We start from the raw sequence: 17,965 nt of genomic DNA, 5'->3' as shown, positions 1-17,965 counted from the left end.
GGAAGTGAATGAGTTAGTAGCATTTCTGGTAATTTAGATTTATTTAAAGATAGCTAGTGCACTTTTTGTTAAGGGTAAAAGTTATTTTTTTCTGTAAACATACAAGTTGTTTTTCACATCTGGGAAGGGAATAAAGCTAAAACAAAGAAAGCAATTTGTCTAAGTAGGAGCATAGCCTGCAGCATGTGTCTTAGCATCTATAACTTTAATTTTAGGTTAATTAATGCCTGCTGTTGCAGCTGTCAGTTTGAGACAATTGTTCCTATCAGGAATGTTGAACTTCATTATTTGAAGAAGTATATAGTTTTCTGTGTTTCTTTTAAGTTACTAGGTTATCAGGTGCTCTGGGGTTTGTTTTTTTTTTGAGGTTTTTCACTAAAACAAAAAGTCCTGTAAAATCTGACAGATTCAAATGGAGATGACAAGAAACAAGTGCATAAAAGATCAACTTGACAAACATCAGTGGGTATGTTTATTTTATTTATTTCATTTTATTTCAGTTTGATGACCGGGGTAGTCCACTGGGCCTAGAAGAGCCCATTTTTAGTGGAAGCCTGGGGAGGAAAGCTCCACAGTCATTGATAAATATACAAAAACAAAAAAATCATTGTAATCATACAATGTTAAAGTCATTAGCAGAAAGAAAATTCATGCAAATCTTTTACAGAGTATATATACAATATTAAAATCATTTGCAAAATTAAATCTTACAATTATATGGTCTTAAAATCATTTACAGAATGTAGAATTTAAAGAAAAATAAGAGGTTACTAGAAGTTTATTATTAATGGAGTTTGGAGTAGGTTTAAAGAGGAGTTGCAGAGAGAAAGGCAGTAAGTGTAGAACAGATGCAGGAGTAGGTTAGCACTGTGTAATATAATGAAAAACAGTTAAAAGGTTAGATGCAAGGTGTTTGAGGGACTTATGTAGGAGAAGAACATGAGCATTCTCAATTTGAAAGTAGGTAGGAGTGGAGGAGGGATTTGAAATTGGAGTGGATTTGAGTATTTCAAAGGGAGGAAGAAAGTGAGTTCCAGAGCTCAGCTAAGGATCAGGATAGCAGCAGGTAACCTGGGGGTCATAGAGGTCTGTAGACATTTAGAAAATGTGATTTTCTGATCTAAGTAAGCAATTTGGAATATAGGAGGGGGTTAAGGTGGTGGAGAGAGAGGGACATCTGGATGGTTTGAATATGAGCTTATGGGCAGTGGTAAGATGAGAAAGTTCAGATAGTTAGGAAGTTTAAGCCATTGCAGAGAGTGGAGGGAAATACAGTGATGGGATGAGTTTCTAGAGTTAGTGGTGAATTTACAGATTTTACTGTAGAAGGCTTCCAGTTTGGTTGGTAAGTTAAGCTGAAGATTAGTGAACAGAGGAGCACCATACATAAGAGATGGGAAAAGGCATGTGAAGGCTAGGGTTCATCTGGTGGAGGGGATAAGGTAGTGGTTATGCCTTTATAGGAGACCTAATTTTTGGTGGTTTTTTTTGCTGTTGGTTTGGATATAGGTATCAAATTTTAGATTTTCATCAATGATGACATTGAGCAGTTTAGTATGTGGTACAGTTTCTATGGGGATGTTATTTTGGCTTGTTATTTTGAAGGACGTTTTGTCTATAATGGAGTTTTTAGACAGGGAAAAGATCATTAATTTTGTCTTGGTAGGATTTAAGGCAATGTGGTTGCCTTGCATCCAGGTTTCAGTATTAGAGAAAGCTAACTGAGTTTTCTGGAGAAGGTTGGAGAGTGTGTTGGCTGAACAGATGATTGTTGAATCATCAGCATACTGGATTAGTATGGTATCTGAAATAGAGGGGTGAAAATTTTTGATGAAAATATTAAAAAATAAGTGGCTGAGGACAGAACCTTGGGGTACACCAGTAGGGCTGTGTAGAAAGGAAGAGGTGGAATGTTTCCATTTGACAGCTTGTTCTCTTTCATAGAGGTAACTAGTGAACTGGGCTATGGTGGAAGCGGAGAGATTAAGAGAGGAGAGTTGAGATAGGAGTATAGGGTAGGATTTTGTGTCAAAGGCTTTGAAGAGGTCTAGGAGCAGGGTAGATATGATCTTGCCAGAGTCACGGGCATGGTTGATGGAGTCTAGGAAAGAGAGGAAGGCAGTGATGGTACTATGGCCAAGACAGAATCTATGCTGTGTGGGGATTAGGAGGTCATTATGAGTCAGATATTACATCATTTGTGATTGAATACATTTCTCCAGGATTTTTGAGAGTGGAGAAAGAATGGCTATAGGCCGGAAATTAGAAGTGTTGGTGCTTTTACCTTCTTTGTGGTGTGGAATGATGAAAGCATGTCTCTATAGTGATGGGACATATGATTCTTGGATGGACCTATTTATTATAATAGTGATAAGGAGGGCTATGCTGTCAGCAGATAATTTGAGGAAGGATGTAGATAAGTTATCTGGTGTGGAGGAGCATGGTTTTAGCTGGAGGAGGAGTTTTTTTTACTGTGTTTGTGGAAACAGGAGAGAGGCTGAAAATAGGGGTATGAGCTGTAGGGTCAGAGGGAAAGGTGGAGGGAGGGGTGATGAAGGTGGAGAATAGTGTGAGCCGCTGGCAGTAATTTTGGCTATACAGTCTACAAAGAAGGTGTTAAACAGAGAGGCTGTTTCTTGATCGGTATAGTTTGGGTTAGGGCATGGGTTGTACTTACTGCCAGGATGAAGGAGGGAGGAGATAGTATTGTAACATTTTCTAGGGTTGGTAGTGTGTTCAGATCAAAGCTTGGTGTAATATGTTTTGTGGTCTGTAGTTATTAATGTTTTTATGGTGTTGTGGAGTTGCTTAACTTCTAGAATGACATTAGGTAGTTTATTTTTTGGTACTGTTTCCATGTTTTTTCTCTTAGATGCATGGTTTGTTTCGTTTCCTTTGATAGCCAAGGGGAGATTGTAGCTTTAAGTCTTTTGGTCCTGAGAGGAACAAGGCTATTGAGTCAGTTCAGGAAGATTTCATTAAAATAATTGATGGCATTATCAAGGGCAAAGTTTTTATGGGTGTCAAATCTGTTAGTTTTAGGCAGTCTGAAAATATTGTAAACAATACATGTAAAACAAAAGCTGGGAATAGACATTTAAAAAAGCTGCCATATATAATAGGTGGGAATATTAATTTCTTATCATAATGGCTACACTAAAAATATTATTTTGGAATGTAAATGGCCTCACAGGTATAGACAAAAAGGTACATTTACTTAATTATATTAAGAAATGCAGAATGCAAATGCCAATGCTATAGGAGACACATTTAGAAAGAAGCAGGCATGTGAGTTTTATAAAGAAAGGATTTCAGGATGGATCTACCATTACATCATCAAAAACACTACTAGCTATATGTATAAAAGAAAGTCCTTTGTCAAGGACTCATAATTGAACATCAGTCAAAGAAACATCTGATAAATTGTATACTAATTGTCCTTCACTGTGCTCCAAAACTGCTTGATTGAAGGAATGTTCAGTTGTCCACTTGAATGTTTCTGACGCGTCCTCCTGACAATAAGAAAGTTATGGATATTATACGCAAGAATTGGCATGTCCTAACAACAAATAGTGGGATAGAGCAAGTTGTGGGGACATATCCAAAAGTTACTTATAAAAATTTGAAATCACTAAAACGTAGGCTTTGCCATAGAACTGGCATGGTAACCAGCAAAACTGTTTCTAAGAGACAAGAAACATTTGGTTGTAGACATTGTCATTTTTGCAAGTATATTGCCAATAAGAACATTTTTATACATCCTGATACAAATAAAGAATATATTTTTAGGCATTATGCTGATTGTTCAACTGCTATTGTTATATATTTAGCTCAATGTGTTCAATGTTTTAAGTTCTATGTTGGCATGACTACTAGACCGTTGAGGGATAGGATTAGAGAACATATATATTACAGCAACACTGCAGACACCAGAAGTGCTGTTGCCAAACATATTGTTGAAGAAGGCACCATTCATAGATTCGTATTTTTCATCATAGAGATCTAGCCAAGCACCATAAGGCTGGGGAATAATAGGAACATACTTAAAAAGATTGAGCAAAATGGATTGTTTTGTAACAAGCTGACAAGAGCATGGGTTTGAATGAAGCTTTGTCACTCGAGGGACAGAAGACTTAGTTACATTTATTAAACCCCACCCCACCCCTGCACTTTTTAATACACTCTTTTTGCCTTGGCTGTTAGATATACATCTTTTCATAGTAGTTATAGGTGTGTCTTTTTATATATATATATATATATATATATATATATATATATATATACACATATTTCTCATACTTTATTTATGCATATATTTTCTGTTTTATCATGTTTTTTATATGCACACATATTTTTCATGTTAGCAGCATTTAGCTTTGATGTTTGGTTTTGTTTATATTTATTTTTCATATATTTTTTATTTGTTTATGTGTTTGTTTTGAACATTTAAGTAGATTGATGAATGCTCATGTAGCAGTTCAAGTTTTTTATTGTAAACTTCATATAAGGTGTATACTTAGTTAACTATGTGGATTGCAGGACTGTTTCAACTTTTGTAGATGCAGTTCTGCATTACATTTTCCAAAACATCAGTATATTTGCAACAGCATGATAAAATGGTTTATGTTTATACTGTTTAAATATCTGTAATATATGTCTTATTTATTATATCTGAAATCTATTATATAAGTTGTGGTTGGAACATACTAAAAAAAGTATTTTGCTACAGTGTTATATTACTTTAAATCACTTGGTTTCCACTAGTTAGTTACTTAATTGGAGGGAAAAGTGTTGCTAGCAGTGATTGGCTTAACAGTGTTTAAAATGTTTAGGTTTGTGATAGAATTTTATGTTTGATGAAGCGTAAGAGTGCTACGCGAAAGCGCTTACATGTTTTTTACTAAATAAATCATTTGGTTTTATGCCGTGTGTGTCCTTTGCCTGCTTGGATTTCTTGCATGTGTTGGTAATACTTGAATATGCAATAAAATTTCTCGACCTAGTACCTATATAAAGAGTTTATACCAAGTCTGCAAATAAAGAATTAGTAGTAACTTTTCCAGCGTAGGATTTCAAAGAGAAATTCTTAAGGATAAGGTAGCCATTCCCTGTCTACAGTAATGCATGAACTCTGCCAATTCTTTAAGGTGAAACAGCTAAAGATCTCCATATACCGGAATGGCTACCTTATGCTTAAGAATTTCTCTTTGAAATACGACGCGGGAAAAGTTACTATTAATTCTTTATTTGCAGACTTGGTATAAACTCTTCATATAGGTACTAGGTCGAGAAATTTTATTGCATATTCAAGTATTACCAACACATGCAAGAAATCCAAGCAGGCAAAGGACACACACGGCATAAAACCAAATGATTTATTTAGTAAAAAACATGTAAGCGCTTTCGCGTAGCACTCTTACGCTTCATCAAACATAAAATTCTATCACAAACCTAAACATTTTAAACACTGTTAAGCCAATCACTGCTAGCAAATACCGCACACTCGAAACTCTCCTTAGCATGGAGAACATCGATATCTGTGCAGTAACAGAAACCTGGTTCAAGGCTCCCGAGAGCACCCCAGCACTACTAGGTTTATACCTCATACCATGCTTATCGGCCCCAAAACTTGGACCGAACCACAAAAGGAGGGGGAGTATCAATATTCGTCAAAGATACCCACACCTCCAGGTTGGTGGCACAGCACGAAGCATCAGAGACTATCCATGTGCAACTAACAGTGGGTAAAACTGCCTTCCAGTTTATAGCCTGCTACAGATCACCCTCCCAAACCCAGGAACCCCACTCGGCCTTCCTGAGAACACTGGAAAATATGAAGGTCTCTCCAAACACAATTATATTGGGCGATTTCAACTACCCAAACATAGACTGGGAGCATTACTCTAGCTCCAACAGCCTAGCCCAAAGTTTCCTAGAATTTATAAACTCAAATGCAATGGAACAACTTGTTACCACTCCCACAAGAGGGGAAAACATACTGGACCTGATCATCACCAACATGGGGACTCTGTGCTCCAGACCAGAAGTGTATCCCTCACTAGCAAGATCAGACCATAAACTAATCTCACTGGATATTCACATCCCGACCCCACCCCCTGCCCAGAAAACCACAGTGAAAAACTTCTCTAAAGAAAATTTCACACTCCTCAAAACTGAGGTGGAATCCTTCAAAGCCCCCGAGCTTATGGAAAATACGGCCCAGACCACAGAATCCTTTATAAACGCATTCTGTGAACACCTTCAGGAATGCATGGATCATGCAATCCCAAATAAAACCAAGACCCAATCCTTCAAAGGCAGGCGTCCTGTCTGGTGGACCCCAGCCATAAACAAACTATACAATAGAAGGAGGAAGCTACTACATGATAGAGCAAAATCCCAAAAAGGGAAGGTATCTCTGATCAGTATTAGCAAAAAACTATGGGCACTCATAAAATCGTCTAAAGCCAGCTTTGAGAGAAAAATTGCACAGGACACTAAGGATAATCACAAGGCTTTCTTTAGTTATGTTAGGAACCTGGGTGGGAATTCCCAGATATGCTCAGAATTATTCCAAAATGACAAAAAATACACTGAACCCACAGACATTGCCAACATCCTAGCTGACAGGTTCAGTGCAAACTCCCCCCCCCCCTTCCCCACCAAAAGGGCAAATATCTATCCTAGCAGAGTGCTGCTCCCCTGACATCTCAGATGCTCAGGTAAGATCCACCCTCTCCAAAGCAAAAAACACAGCATCAATGGGACCAGACGGTGTCCTGGGCTGCGTCCTACATGAACTCCAAGAAGAGCTAAACCCAAACCTAAAACTACTGTTCAGTCTCAGCCTTAATACAGGATATGTACCCAAAGAGTGGCGTACAGCAACAGTGGTCCCTCTCCACAAAGGTGGTTCCCCAACAGATCCTGGAAACTATCGCCCCATAAGCCTGACTAGCTTGGTCTGCAAAGCTATGGAAAGGATCATCATGGACCTCATAAATAAAGATATTGGGGACCTACAGACACTGGATCCTACCCAGTACGGCTTTGTTAAGGGCAGATCCTGCCTCTTAAACCTGGTCGATTTCTTTGAAACAGTCACCAAGGCCATTGACGAGGGGAAGGTGGTCCACACAACCTATCTGGACCTCGCAAAAGCCTTCGATACAATACCCCACTCGGGCATTATAGATAAGCTCACCAGCTTAAATATAAACCCCTATGTCACTAGATGGGTTGCAAACTGGCTCAAGGACAGAACCCACATGGTTAGAATTGCTGAAGCCATGTCAGACTCCAAACCAGTAACAAGTGGCATCCCACAAGGCTCAGTCCTGGGACCTCTCTTGTTCGGTATATATTTCTCTGAGGTACAGGCCAACACGGAAGGACTATGGCTGACCAAGTTCGCAGATGACTGCAAACTGGGCGCCATAATCAACTCTCCAGTCGACACAAGCATCTTACAAAAGGGCCTCATAGAAACAGACAACTGGTGCCAGAGCCATGGCCTCAAGCTAAACGCCAAAAAGTGTATAGTCATCCCCTTTGGCAAAAACAAAGTGCCCACAAATTACCACATAGGTGGTAATCCATTAAGTACGGAAGAAGTAATTAGGGACCTGGGGACCCAAGTTGATAGCAATCTCTCATTTGACAACCACGTGGCCAAAGTGGTTAGAAAAACATTTTATATAGCCCACCTAATCATGAAGGGATTCACATCTAGATCAGGGGAGGTCATTGTGCCTCTTTACTCATCCCTCATCAGGCCCATAATTGAGTACAATGCCCCTTTTGGGATGTACCTTACCAGACACCTGCAGCAACTGGAAAGACCCCAAAAGTACCTCACCAAGAGGATCAAAGGGCTCAAACAGATTCCATATGCTGCCCGGTTAAAGAAACTCCAGCTCTACTCAGTGGCATACCGCCTGCTCAGAGGTGATCTGTGCCTGACGTATAAAGCCATGTCCAACCTGGAATTAATGGACATGCTGCACCTCAGAAAATCCAAATCCCATCAAGTTACGTGCTCGAGAGACTTGAACCTCAGCACTGAAATAAATAGGACATGCTGGAGGGACAGATTCATAACCCAGAGGCTCCCTTCACTCTGGAATAAAATCCCAGTCCAGGTTAGGCAGAGTCCCTCATTGACACTCTTCAAGAGGAATCTTGATGAGTGGATGGGAGATCACAGGTTTACCCCGGGTATCACTTCTGTGTCACAGTTAGACAGAGGCACAGTATACTAACCTCGAAAAAGGGCATAGCAAAATTCATTTAAAATGGGTGGCGAAAGCCAAACACACTCTGGCTAGGCTTATAAATGCCCTAGGGCAGATAGCCTAGTATGAACCTATGAACCTATGAACCTATAAATATATGGATTACTTGAAGAATGTAATAAAACCTTAAAGTTTGTGTTAAGGAAATCTATTGAAGAGGATGGGATAAATTGGAAACAATTGCTCCTATATCTCCTCTTTTCCATGAGGGAGGTACTCCCAACCTTAAACTAGAGTCACTCCATTTCAAATACTATATAGCAGACATCACTGAGGATAGATAGCTACAGTGAACAAAACTTAGGGACAGGAAATCTCCCACTTAAATCTTTTTATAAAGCATTTTAAAAACCTGCAGGAGAGGTTAAGAAAAATAATGCATTCATTAAAATAACATATTTAAAGGACACAGGAAACATGATACAAACATATAATAGTATTGAATGGCTTTGATCATTCAAGGCAGGGGACAGCTACTGGTTTTGGTGTCCATTGCTTAGAACATGTTCCTCAAAATGTACCAAAGACCTTTTGAATGCAAAGAAAAAGATAAACAAAGTAAGTTAACAAGTCAGACAACCTGGAAAAAAGAAATCAAAACATATGCACCACATAAATGTTCTGAGGCCTTGGAAGGAAAGTGAGGTATCTATAAAATGCTTGATAAAGTTGATGATCCCCCACAACATGTCCTGAATTCAAGAGAGGTTAGACACTATTAGTGTTTCAGCAACAAGAGGTTAAGGAATCTTTCCTGAGGTATGGTGATGTATTTTCAAAATGGAATGGCAGGACCGATTTAATCCAGCACTACATAGAAACTGAGCCTATTTAAATGATAAATCTAAAACCATACTGGATACCTGTAACCTAATGCCTAGCAGTTAAGGAAGGGGTACTGAAAATGCTCAAATATGGGTCATTAATGAATCTCATAGAGGGTGTAATAAGACTATTGTTTAAGTCCCAAAGCATGATGGATATAATTTTGGAGTAACTTCAGAAAACTAAATCAGCATCTCCAAAGATTGACTCCTATCCTATGCCCTGAGTAAATGAACTAGTGGGAAAGTAAAGCAAAATTAGATTTCTTTCCACTTTGGTCCTCATTAAAGGCTGTTGGCAAATTCCACTATTCCAAGAAGTAAAGGAGAAAATGGCATTTTACACACTAGGTGTCTTGTTCTACTATGGTGGCATACCATCTGGTCTCCATGGAGACAAGTGATGTTCCAGAGAATCATGGACATGGTATTCAGACCCAAAGCAATATATCTGGCAGCGTATTGAGACACTGTGGTAATTTTTTTATCTGTGACTAGGGAAAGTCTTCTCCCTAAAGTGCAAACCATTTTTGTATTTCCTGTGCCAAGATGGACTAATTCCAAACAAGGCATGGTGAAAGCCTACTATTTTTGGACTATGTAACAGGCAGGAGAACAGTAAGGCTTCAGGCAGAAAAAAATAGGTGCAATATGGAAATGGACCAAATCCCCCCAACCCCATACTAATACATGGTATCCCTAACCCTACACCTTATCTTACAAACCCTTTCTGGAACACTGCAACTAATCAAGACACTCAGACACATACTACATCAACATACATGCACAACACTAAATATATCCCCTCACCTAGCCAGAATTCTAACCCTAACCTGCAAATACTTGCACACACCCTTATCTTCTTCTCACATTTACACAGCAAATAAAAGCACACTTGCACAGCATTAAATCTGTCCACTCACCCTGCCATTGTCCTCTTACCCTACCTAGCAAACACTTGTACACATACTCACACACACTGATGCCAAAAGGTTTTGAAATTTAGTATTTTCAGTATTACAAATACAAGCAAACCACTTGCCTTACCCAACAGAACTTTCTACATCTGACATCACGTGCAATAAACCAAACATTCACTCAAGATATATATATATATAATGTATAAAGAACATGAAATATATGTATGGAAGTGACAGGATGTTGAACATTAACTGAGCTTATGCAGTGCCTTTCACCAGCTCTAAGCACACTGCGTAGATATAAGGGGAAAGTGTGGTACACTGCATGTCCTTGTATTATACCGTAACTCCTCCAGCACTAATTTTATATTCCAGATTGCATATTTGTTATCCACCCTTAAATTTTCATATCTTATATGTCCTAACACCAGCCATCCTTTACAACTGTAGGTGCTACAGAATGGAAGGAGCACAGTGTGCTATGCTTGGCCCATGTACCTTCCTCTGCACTCCATTCTAAGTGCTAATTCTGTTCAATTTTCATGAAACAAGCAATCTGCTCTTGCTCACTTCACCTCTGCAGTAACACCTTCTCCCCCACCACAGAAGTGCTGGCTGTTGACTGAGGCAGTCACAGCACCACTGAAATGAATGGTGCTGTGAGCTGCTATTCACTTATATCTCTGCTGCTCTGGCAGTACTGTTGCTAGGGTGTCTTTCTGCCTGCATCTAGTGTGTACTACAGAGTGTATCTGTGCATAGCTTTGCCATTATTTACTAATCTTATGGAGAATATTATGTACCTGTATACCACATTTTTAAACTTTTGGGGAGCATGACCCTTATCACTGCTACAGATCAGTATCCTTCCTCCAAAATAACCAATTAATTCCTTCAGGGCTGGTGGCAGCTGGGAAAGGATCATTATATCGCAGTCAAGGGAAGATTATGTTTTTACTTAATACAAAAGAATATGAACATGGATGACAAGACCAGCACTACTTCTATGAGGGCAAGCATGTAATGATTCAGTTTGCATATCTAACCACATGCCCTGGCATGCAGTGCCTAAGCACATGCCCACTCCTTCTATTATTCACAGGTTCATAGGTAGGTACTAGGCTATCAGCCCAAGGGCCTTAGTAAGCCTAGCCAGCAAGGTTCCCTGGCTTACTCCACCCAAGAAAGTTAATTTTGCATGCCCCTGTCGAGCAGAGCCACAGAAGTGATCACCAGGGTGTATTTCCTATTTCCCATCCACTCATCAAGATTTTTCTTGAAGAGTACTAATGAAGAACTTTGCTTGACATAGATAGGTAGCTTGTTCCAGAGTATATGAAGTCTCTGGAACAGGAATCTATCCCGCCAGCATGTCCTGTTTATTGTGGTGACAAGGTTTATGTCCCTAGAGTGTGTAGCTCAGAGGAATTGGGATTTCTTTAGGTGTAGCATGTCCAACAGCTCTGGGTTTAGCATAGCTTTATATGTTAGGCAGGGATCTCCTCAGAGTAGGCAATATGCTACAGAGTAAAGCTGGAGTTTTTGAGATGGTCAATGTAGGGCATCTGTTTGAGGCCAGTAATCCTCTTTGTGAGGTACTTCTGTGGCCTTTCCAGCTGCTGCAGATGTCTTGTGAGGTACATTCCAAAAGGGGTGTTGTACTCTGTAATGGGTCTAATGAGTGCCGAGTAGAGGCAAACAATGACCTCTTTCTTCCTGGATGAGAACCCTTTTGTGATGAGGTGTACCACATAGAAGCATTTCCTGACTACTGTGGTGATGTGATTATCAAAGGAGAGACTACTGTCCACCTGGGTCCCAAGGTCTCTTATCACACATTCAGTGTTAAGTAGACTGCCTTTTATGTAGTAGTTCATGGGTACAGAGTTTTTACCAAAGGGGATGACAATGCACTTTTTGGCATTGAGCTTGAAGCCATGCCTCTGACACCAGGCATCTGTCTCGGTGAGGCCCTTCTGTTGGATGTCCACATCATTTGGGGACTCGACTATGGCTCCTAGTTTGCAGTCATCTGTGAATTTCATTAGCCAGAGGCCTTCTGTGTTAACCTGTGATTCAGAGAAGTAGATACCAAACAGGAGAGGTCCCAGGACTGAACCCAGTGGCACTCCACTTGTCACTGGTTTGAAGTCAGATTTGGAGTCTGCAACTTTTACAGTGTGGGTTCTGTCAGTGAGCCAGTTGTCAACCCATCTTGTGAAGTAGGGATTTATACCTAGTTTAGTGCGTTTAGCTATAATTCCAGAATGGGGGATGGTGTTGAAAGCCTTGGCGAGGTCAAGATAGGCTGTGTGAACAACCTTACCCTTGTCTACGGCATTGGTGACTGCCTCAAAGAAGTCGATCAGGTTCAAAAGGCATGATCTGCCTTTCACAAACCCGAACTGGGTGGGGTCCAGAGTTTGGAGGTTACCAATGTCCTTGTTTATGAGTTCCATGATGATACATTCCATGGCCTTGCAGACCAGGCTCATCAAGCTAATAGGGCGATAGTTCCCAGGATCAGTGGTGGCTCCCCCTTTGTGGAGTGGAATAAATGTTGCTGTGTGCCATTCAGTGGGCACAAAGCCTGATGTGAGACTATGATTGAACATGGTGCTTAGGTGGGGAGCCAGTTCATTCTGAAGTTCGTGTAAAATGCAGCCTGGGATGTTGTCCAGTCCCATGGATACTGTGTTTTTGGTTTTAGAGAGTGCAGCTTTTACCTGCATAGATGTGATTACAGGGACTCTGCATTCTTCCTGTATAGATATGGGCCATTTAGGGGGTGAGGGGGGGGGTAAAGTTAGCACTGAACCTATCTGCCAGGATGTTGGCAATATCTGTTGGTTCTGTAATTTTCATGCCATTGTGCTGTAACTCAGAGCAGATCTGGGTGTTGTCATTGAGATTCTTGACATAGCTATAGAATGCTTTATGGTTGCCCTTAGAATCAGTGGTGATTTTGTTTTCATAGCTAGCTTTGGGGGATCTTATAAGGGATCTCAGCTTCTTACTGAGGCTGACCAGGGAGCTCCTCCACTCATGGGATTTTACTCTCTTTTGCAAAAGTTTCTTCCTTCTGTTGTAGAGTTTGTTTATGGCAGGGGACCACCAGATTGGCTTCCTTTTTCTGGAGGATAGTGTCTTGGTTCTGTTTGGGATAGCACGATCCATGCACTTGTGTAAGTACTTATAGAGTGCATTTGTGTAGGATTCAGCAGTTGTAACAGTATTGTCCATCTGCATGGGTGTCATGAAGTTCACCACTTCTGTCTTAAGAAGCATGAAGTTAGCTTTGGAGAATTTTTTTACCATGGTTTCCTTAATGGTGGGTGGGGGCGGGATGCAGATATCTAGGGTGATTAACTTATGGTCGGATCTGACCAATGATGAGTTGACTTCAGGTATGGAACACCGGTCACTCATGTTGGTAATGACTAGGTCTAGGATATTGTTGCCCCTGGTGGGAGTGTGGATAAGTTGATCCAGGACATTGGAATTTATGAATTCCAGAAAGCGTTGAGCGAAGGAGTTGGTACATAAGTAGTTTTCCCAGTTAATGGTGGGGTAGTTGAAATTGCCCATTATTAGGGTGTTTGGTTGAACCCTAATATTTTCCAGTATATCAAGAAGAGAGGAGTGGGAATCCTGGGGCATGGTGGGGGATATGTAGCAAGCTACAATTTGGACTGCAGTTTTGCCCAGAGTTCGTTGCACTTGACTAACCTTTGATGCATTATGCTGCGCCTCCAGCCTGGAGGTGTGGATATCCTTAATGAATATGGACACACCTCTGCCTTTGGTGCTCTGGTCCAGGTTAGATGGCCGAAAAGTGTGGTATGAGTTATAGCCTGGTAATGCAGGGGTGCTGTCTAGAGCCTTTAACCAGGTCTCAGTCACTGCACAGATATCGATGTTCTCTATTTTAAGGAGTGCCTCGAGTGAGTGGATTTTGAGATTTAGACTTCTAGCATTGAGTAGCATTACCCTCAGTTTTTGCTTGTCTGTTCCTGTTACGGTGGTGAATTTGTCATTTGAACCTTGCCAAAAAAGACACTATATGGGCAGCAAGAGCCTTAGCCAGTATCTGGAATCCCAGGGACGAAAGGTGCAGGCCATCTCTGGCAAAGCATCGTGGTCTGTCGACCATGTCATCCCAGGCAGACAGATACTGGATCCCCTTAGAATGACACCAGAAGCTTATCCAATTGTTGAAGTCAATCATTTTGTCCTTGTACTGCGGCATCATTCTGGGCCGATGGCAGGATGCTACTCAGGGCGAGGGTCATACCTGCCTGGGCTACAGGATCATAGAGCTCTTCCATGTCTCTTTTCATGTATTTCAGGGAGGTACATCTCGGGTCGTTCACACCAACATGGACAATGACAGAGTCATATTTGTACTTGTCGTGGAGTGACCTGAGTGCGTGGGTTATGTGGCAGATCCTGGCACCCAACAGGCAGCTGACAGTAATACTCTTCTTGTTTAGCCTGGTGAGTGGGACATCAGTGTGCCTGACTATAGAGTCACCTATGACTAGTGTGTTGGGTACGTTGGTTTGCCTTATGAGTTGTGGTTTATTGGTACTTATTGCCATGTCACTCACATCTGGAGGAACCTCATACCTCGTCTTCCACTGCTGAGCATCCCAGCTGCAGCAAAAATCCACATCTTCTTCCCGAGGAAGGAACGCTACTACCAGCTACCTGATATGTTCCCCATTTGACTGGTCCTACTACTCAGGCTTAGGCCCCTGGGTCACAGTCACAGTTTGAGCCACAGAGCTGATCAGTATATCTGTTCTTATTATACCAATAATATCATTCTGCTCCAGAAGTCCTGTTAAACTTCAACTCTATCCCAATCAAATGTAGGCTTTTCCTTTCCTTTCCTTTCTTTTTTACTAAGTAGGTTATGTTTTATGACTTTCCTAAAAATAAAACAATGACTTTTGCAGGGCTTCCAGTTATTATTGGGTACTGCATCTGAGCACAGGAAGAAAAGAAGAGTCACACACAAATCTGAGAAAAGCTTTGTACCATTTTCAGTACAAAATTTGTCATTATCTTATTACTTACCATCAGTCATAATGTTATCCAACATATTTAATCCCCCATCACAAAAATCTGTAAACCTCCATTAAAATGTTCCTGTACTCACTCAAAGTGAGGCTGTCCACCAGGGTTTTTGGTGCTTCTTCCTCCTCAAATGTACAGTTTGGCAGCTTCAAAAGAAGGAACGCATTTCTTACTATCAGCAGCTCGCCATAAATTAGCTGCTAGTCTAGAAATTATACATTCAGATGCTGCTATACCTTTTAAATTCCCACGGTATGCCTGCAGCTAACCTAAAATTTCCAAATAAATGTCTTAATTTGTTTATGCTATCATTATCTATTATAAATATCTTGTTGGATTTGTACGTGTGTGTATATATATATATATATATATATATATATATATATATATATATACACATTGTCATTATGTACTGAGTTTTGCAGTTTTCTGTTCTTCCTTGGTCAGAATTTAAAATACATTCTCATGGATCAATGTTCTACCCTAGTTCAAATAGATGTAAATAAATGAATAAATGAAAGAACAATCTGATCTAAGGGTGTTCCATATGCATGAAGTTCCCATTTGTTCCTGCTCCCATGAAATATAGTGCAGCTTCTGCAAAGTCTTCATACCTCCCATTCTAGGAAAAGGCTTTGCACATTTATTCTAAGTTCTGAACTCCAAAACACAGAATTCCAGGAATGAAATTTCAAACTTTTAGTCATACCCATTTATAACCCTGAGTAGTGCCGTCCCTTAGTTAGCAATAATATAGCTGGTGCAGCGGGCAAAACTCTGTACATGGGAAGTATAGGGATGAAGCAACCCACATAAAATGGCTTTCAAAAAGTTACATTCAGCTTTGCATTTTTTTCTTGAAATTATTGTCTCTGATAAACTATAGCATATCCATATAGGTGCCGGATTGTAGAAGTTAGTTTTGAACATAGTCCTATAATATGAATTATTAAATAATGAGAACAAATTATGTATTTTATACCTGCATTGTACCTACTAGCATTCACATTGTACAACATGCATAAGGACTGAAATACATCTTAAAACAAAGAAGACATAGGTCACTGATGCATTCATTTTTCTTTCTTTCTTTCTTTCTTTGCAGGAAAAAGTCGATCTTTCCATGAACGTCGGATGGCTGCAGCTGCTCAGTTACTGGATGTCATTCGAGATCTGGAGCGAGCACATCAAGCATTTGAGCGCAGGGAGAAAGAAGAGTCAGCCAATGAGATGCAATTTACTTAACACACCTATCTCCTAAGCGGGAAGGATAGTCACATGCTGTTTTTGCCCCCCTGTAAAGGGTATGTTATCCCTATGGGGAGCACCATCTGAAATGTAATCACATGGTCGAGTGCTAAAAGTGATTTCCATGGTCTGTGGCCTGTTTCTGTGTTCCAGCAGACTGGATTTTGTGCAACAGCTGGTGTTCTGTGTGACTGGCACTTTTGTCGTGTATGTCTCTGCAAAAGTGCTCTGCTTATGGCTTGCAGGTGTTTCCAGGATATGGTACATCATGTATGTTGCTCAAGGAGTCATCTACAAAGTACACTTTAAGAACAACATGTTACACAAATGCCAAACAAAACTTGGCAGTTGTTATTGACTGATGAAAGCAGTAGTGATGGACACCTCTACATTCTTTATGCCTGCAGTCGGGCTGTTTCTGTTAATAGGTACAGATGCTGTGAACAGTTTCTACATGAAACATCATAAAACAGAATGAAAAGATGAATTCTACAAGTGTAACTAACGATTGCTGCATTACTTGGTAGAGGGAGTTGCATTAAATGACATTCCCTAGTCTTGCCTTTCTTGTAGGTGTCACTTTTTTCCAAGTTTTTTCATTCTGGACAAACTGTGATAGCAGTATTGGACTGTCCTGACCAAAGGGAAATCTTTCTTCTGCATCAAGAATTGCTGCTACACAATGCCCTCCTATAAAAGAATGTGTTGGTATAGCTCCTGCTTTGCCTGTTAATAGTGCTATTGGTGTCCCACATTACAGCTTATCGTTCCAGTAGAGTGTAGCACCAATTAATGCATCACTTTATGCTGAAAAGACTGGTATCTCATATTGTACTAGTTTTGTTGTGCACACACACAGACACGCTCGCTCCTCTTCCTCAGGAGGATGTCACACAGTGCATCTCATTTCACACATAAGCCAAGTGTCATCAGCATTGCTTTTTCTGGATAGACTGTATTTGTACACTACTTTGTTACTGCTACAGAGGCAGTTTCATACACTGCACTACTGTGCGATTTAATTTTATCATACCTTGAATTACTTCTTCTGAAAAGGCATTTAATCAGTTCACACAGACCCAAACCATAGCTGCACCTCTCTTCCTAAACACATGATTTTAATTGTTACATTACTGTTCCTACACATATTTTTCTCATATGATGCTTTATCATTCCCGTGTGGCTTAATGTCATAGACTGCAATGTACATTCAGGTATTGCACATTATACATATTATTTTCTATGCAGGCCAAGCCCTAGTAGCGGTATTGTTCTTTTTGGACTAGTGTCCCATAATACATTACTATTCCTTCACAAGCCATTGCTGTACGCTGCAAGTATTCACCGTTTTTTCTGACAGTACATTACTGTTCATGCATAAGATGAGAGCACTCAGTACATCACTACTCACCTCTAAAGTATTACTCCATATTGTCATTTGAAAGTAGACTAAAACTGCACACATTTATCTTCATTTATGGGGCAGTACAGCATTCAGGACTTTGCTGTTCCCACATGTTACATCAGGTATTGTTCCTGCATCACATAGGCTAACATTACATAATTCTGCACAGCTAAATGTTGCACAGTGCATTAA

At 40.2% G+C, this 17,965-nt stretch overlaps 1 protein-coding gene across 1 annotated transcript in view; it reads left to right on the top strand.

Moving 5' to 3' along the window:
- Positions 1-16,930, top strand: part of RASAL1 (RAS protein activator like 1) — a 1,855,221-nt gene extending 1,838,291 nt beyond the window's left edge. Inside the window, exon 21 of the mRNA XM_044068436.1 lies at positions 16,226-16,930. Within this exon, the coding sequence (XP_043924371.1) occupies positions 16,226-16,365 (140 nt within the window). The 3' untranslated portion in view covers positions 16,366-16,930. The remainder of the gene's footprint in view (positions 1-16,225) is intronic.
- The last annotated feature ends 1,035 nt before the right edge of the window (positions 16,931-17,965 follow it).

This window comes from Protopterus annectens, chromosome 4.part0, assembly GCF_019279795.1.
Source record: "Protopterus annectens isolate FY-2018-M chromosome 4.part0, PAN1.0, whole genome shotgun sequence".
NCBI lineage: Eukaryota > Metazoa > Chordata > Ceratodontiformes > Protopteridae > Protopterus > Protopterus annectens.
This window is presented reverse-complemented; position numbering and strand designations above follow the sequence as displayed.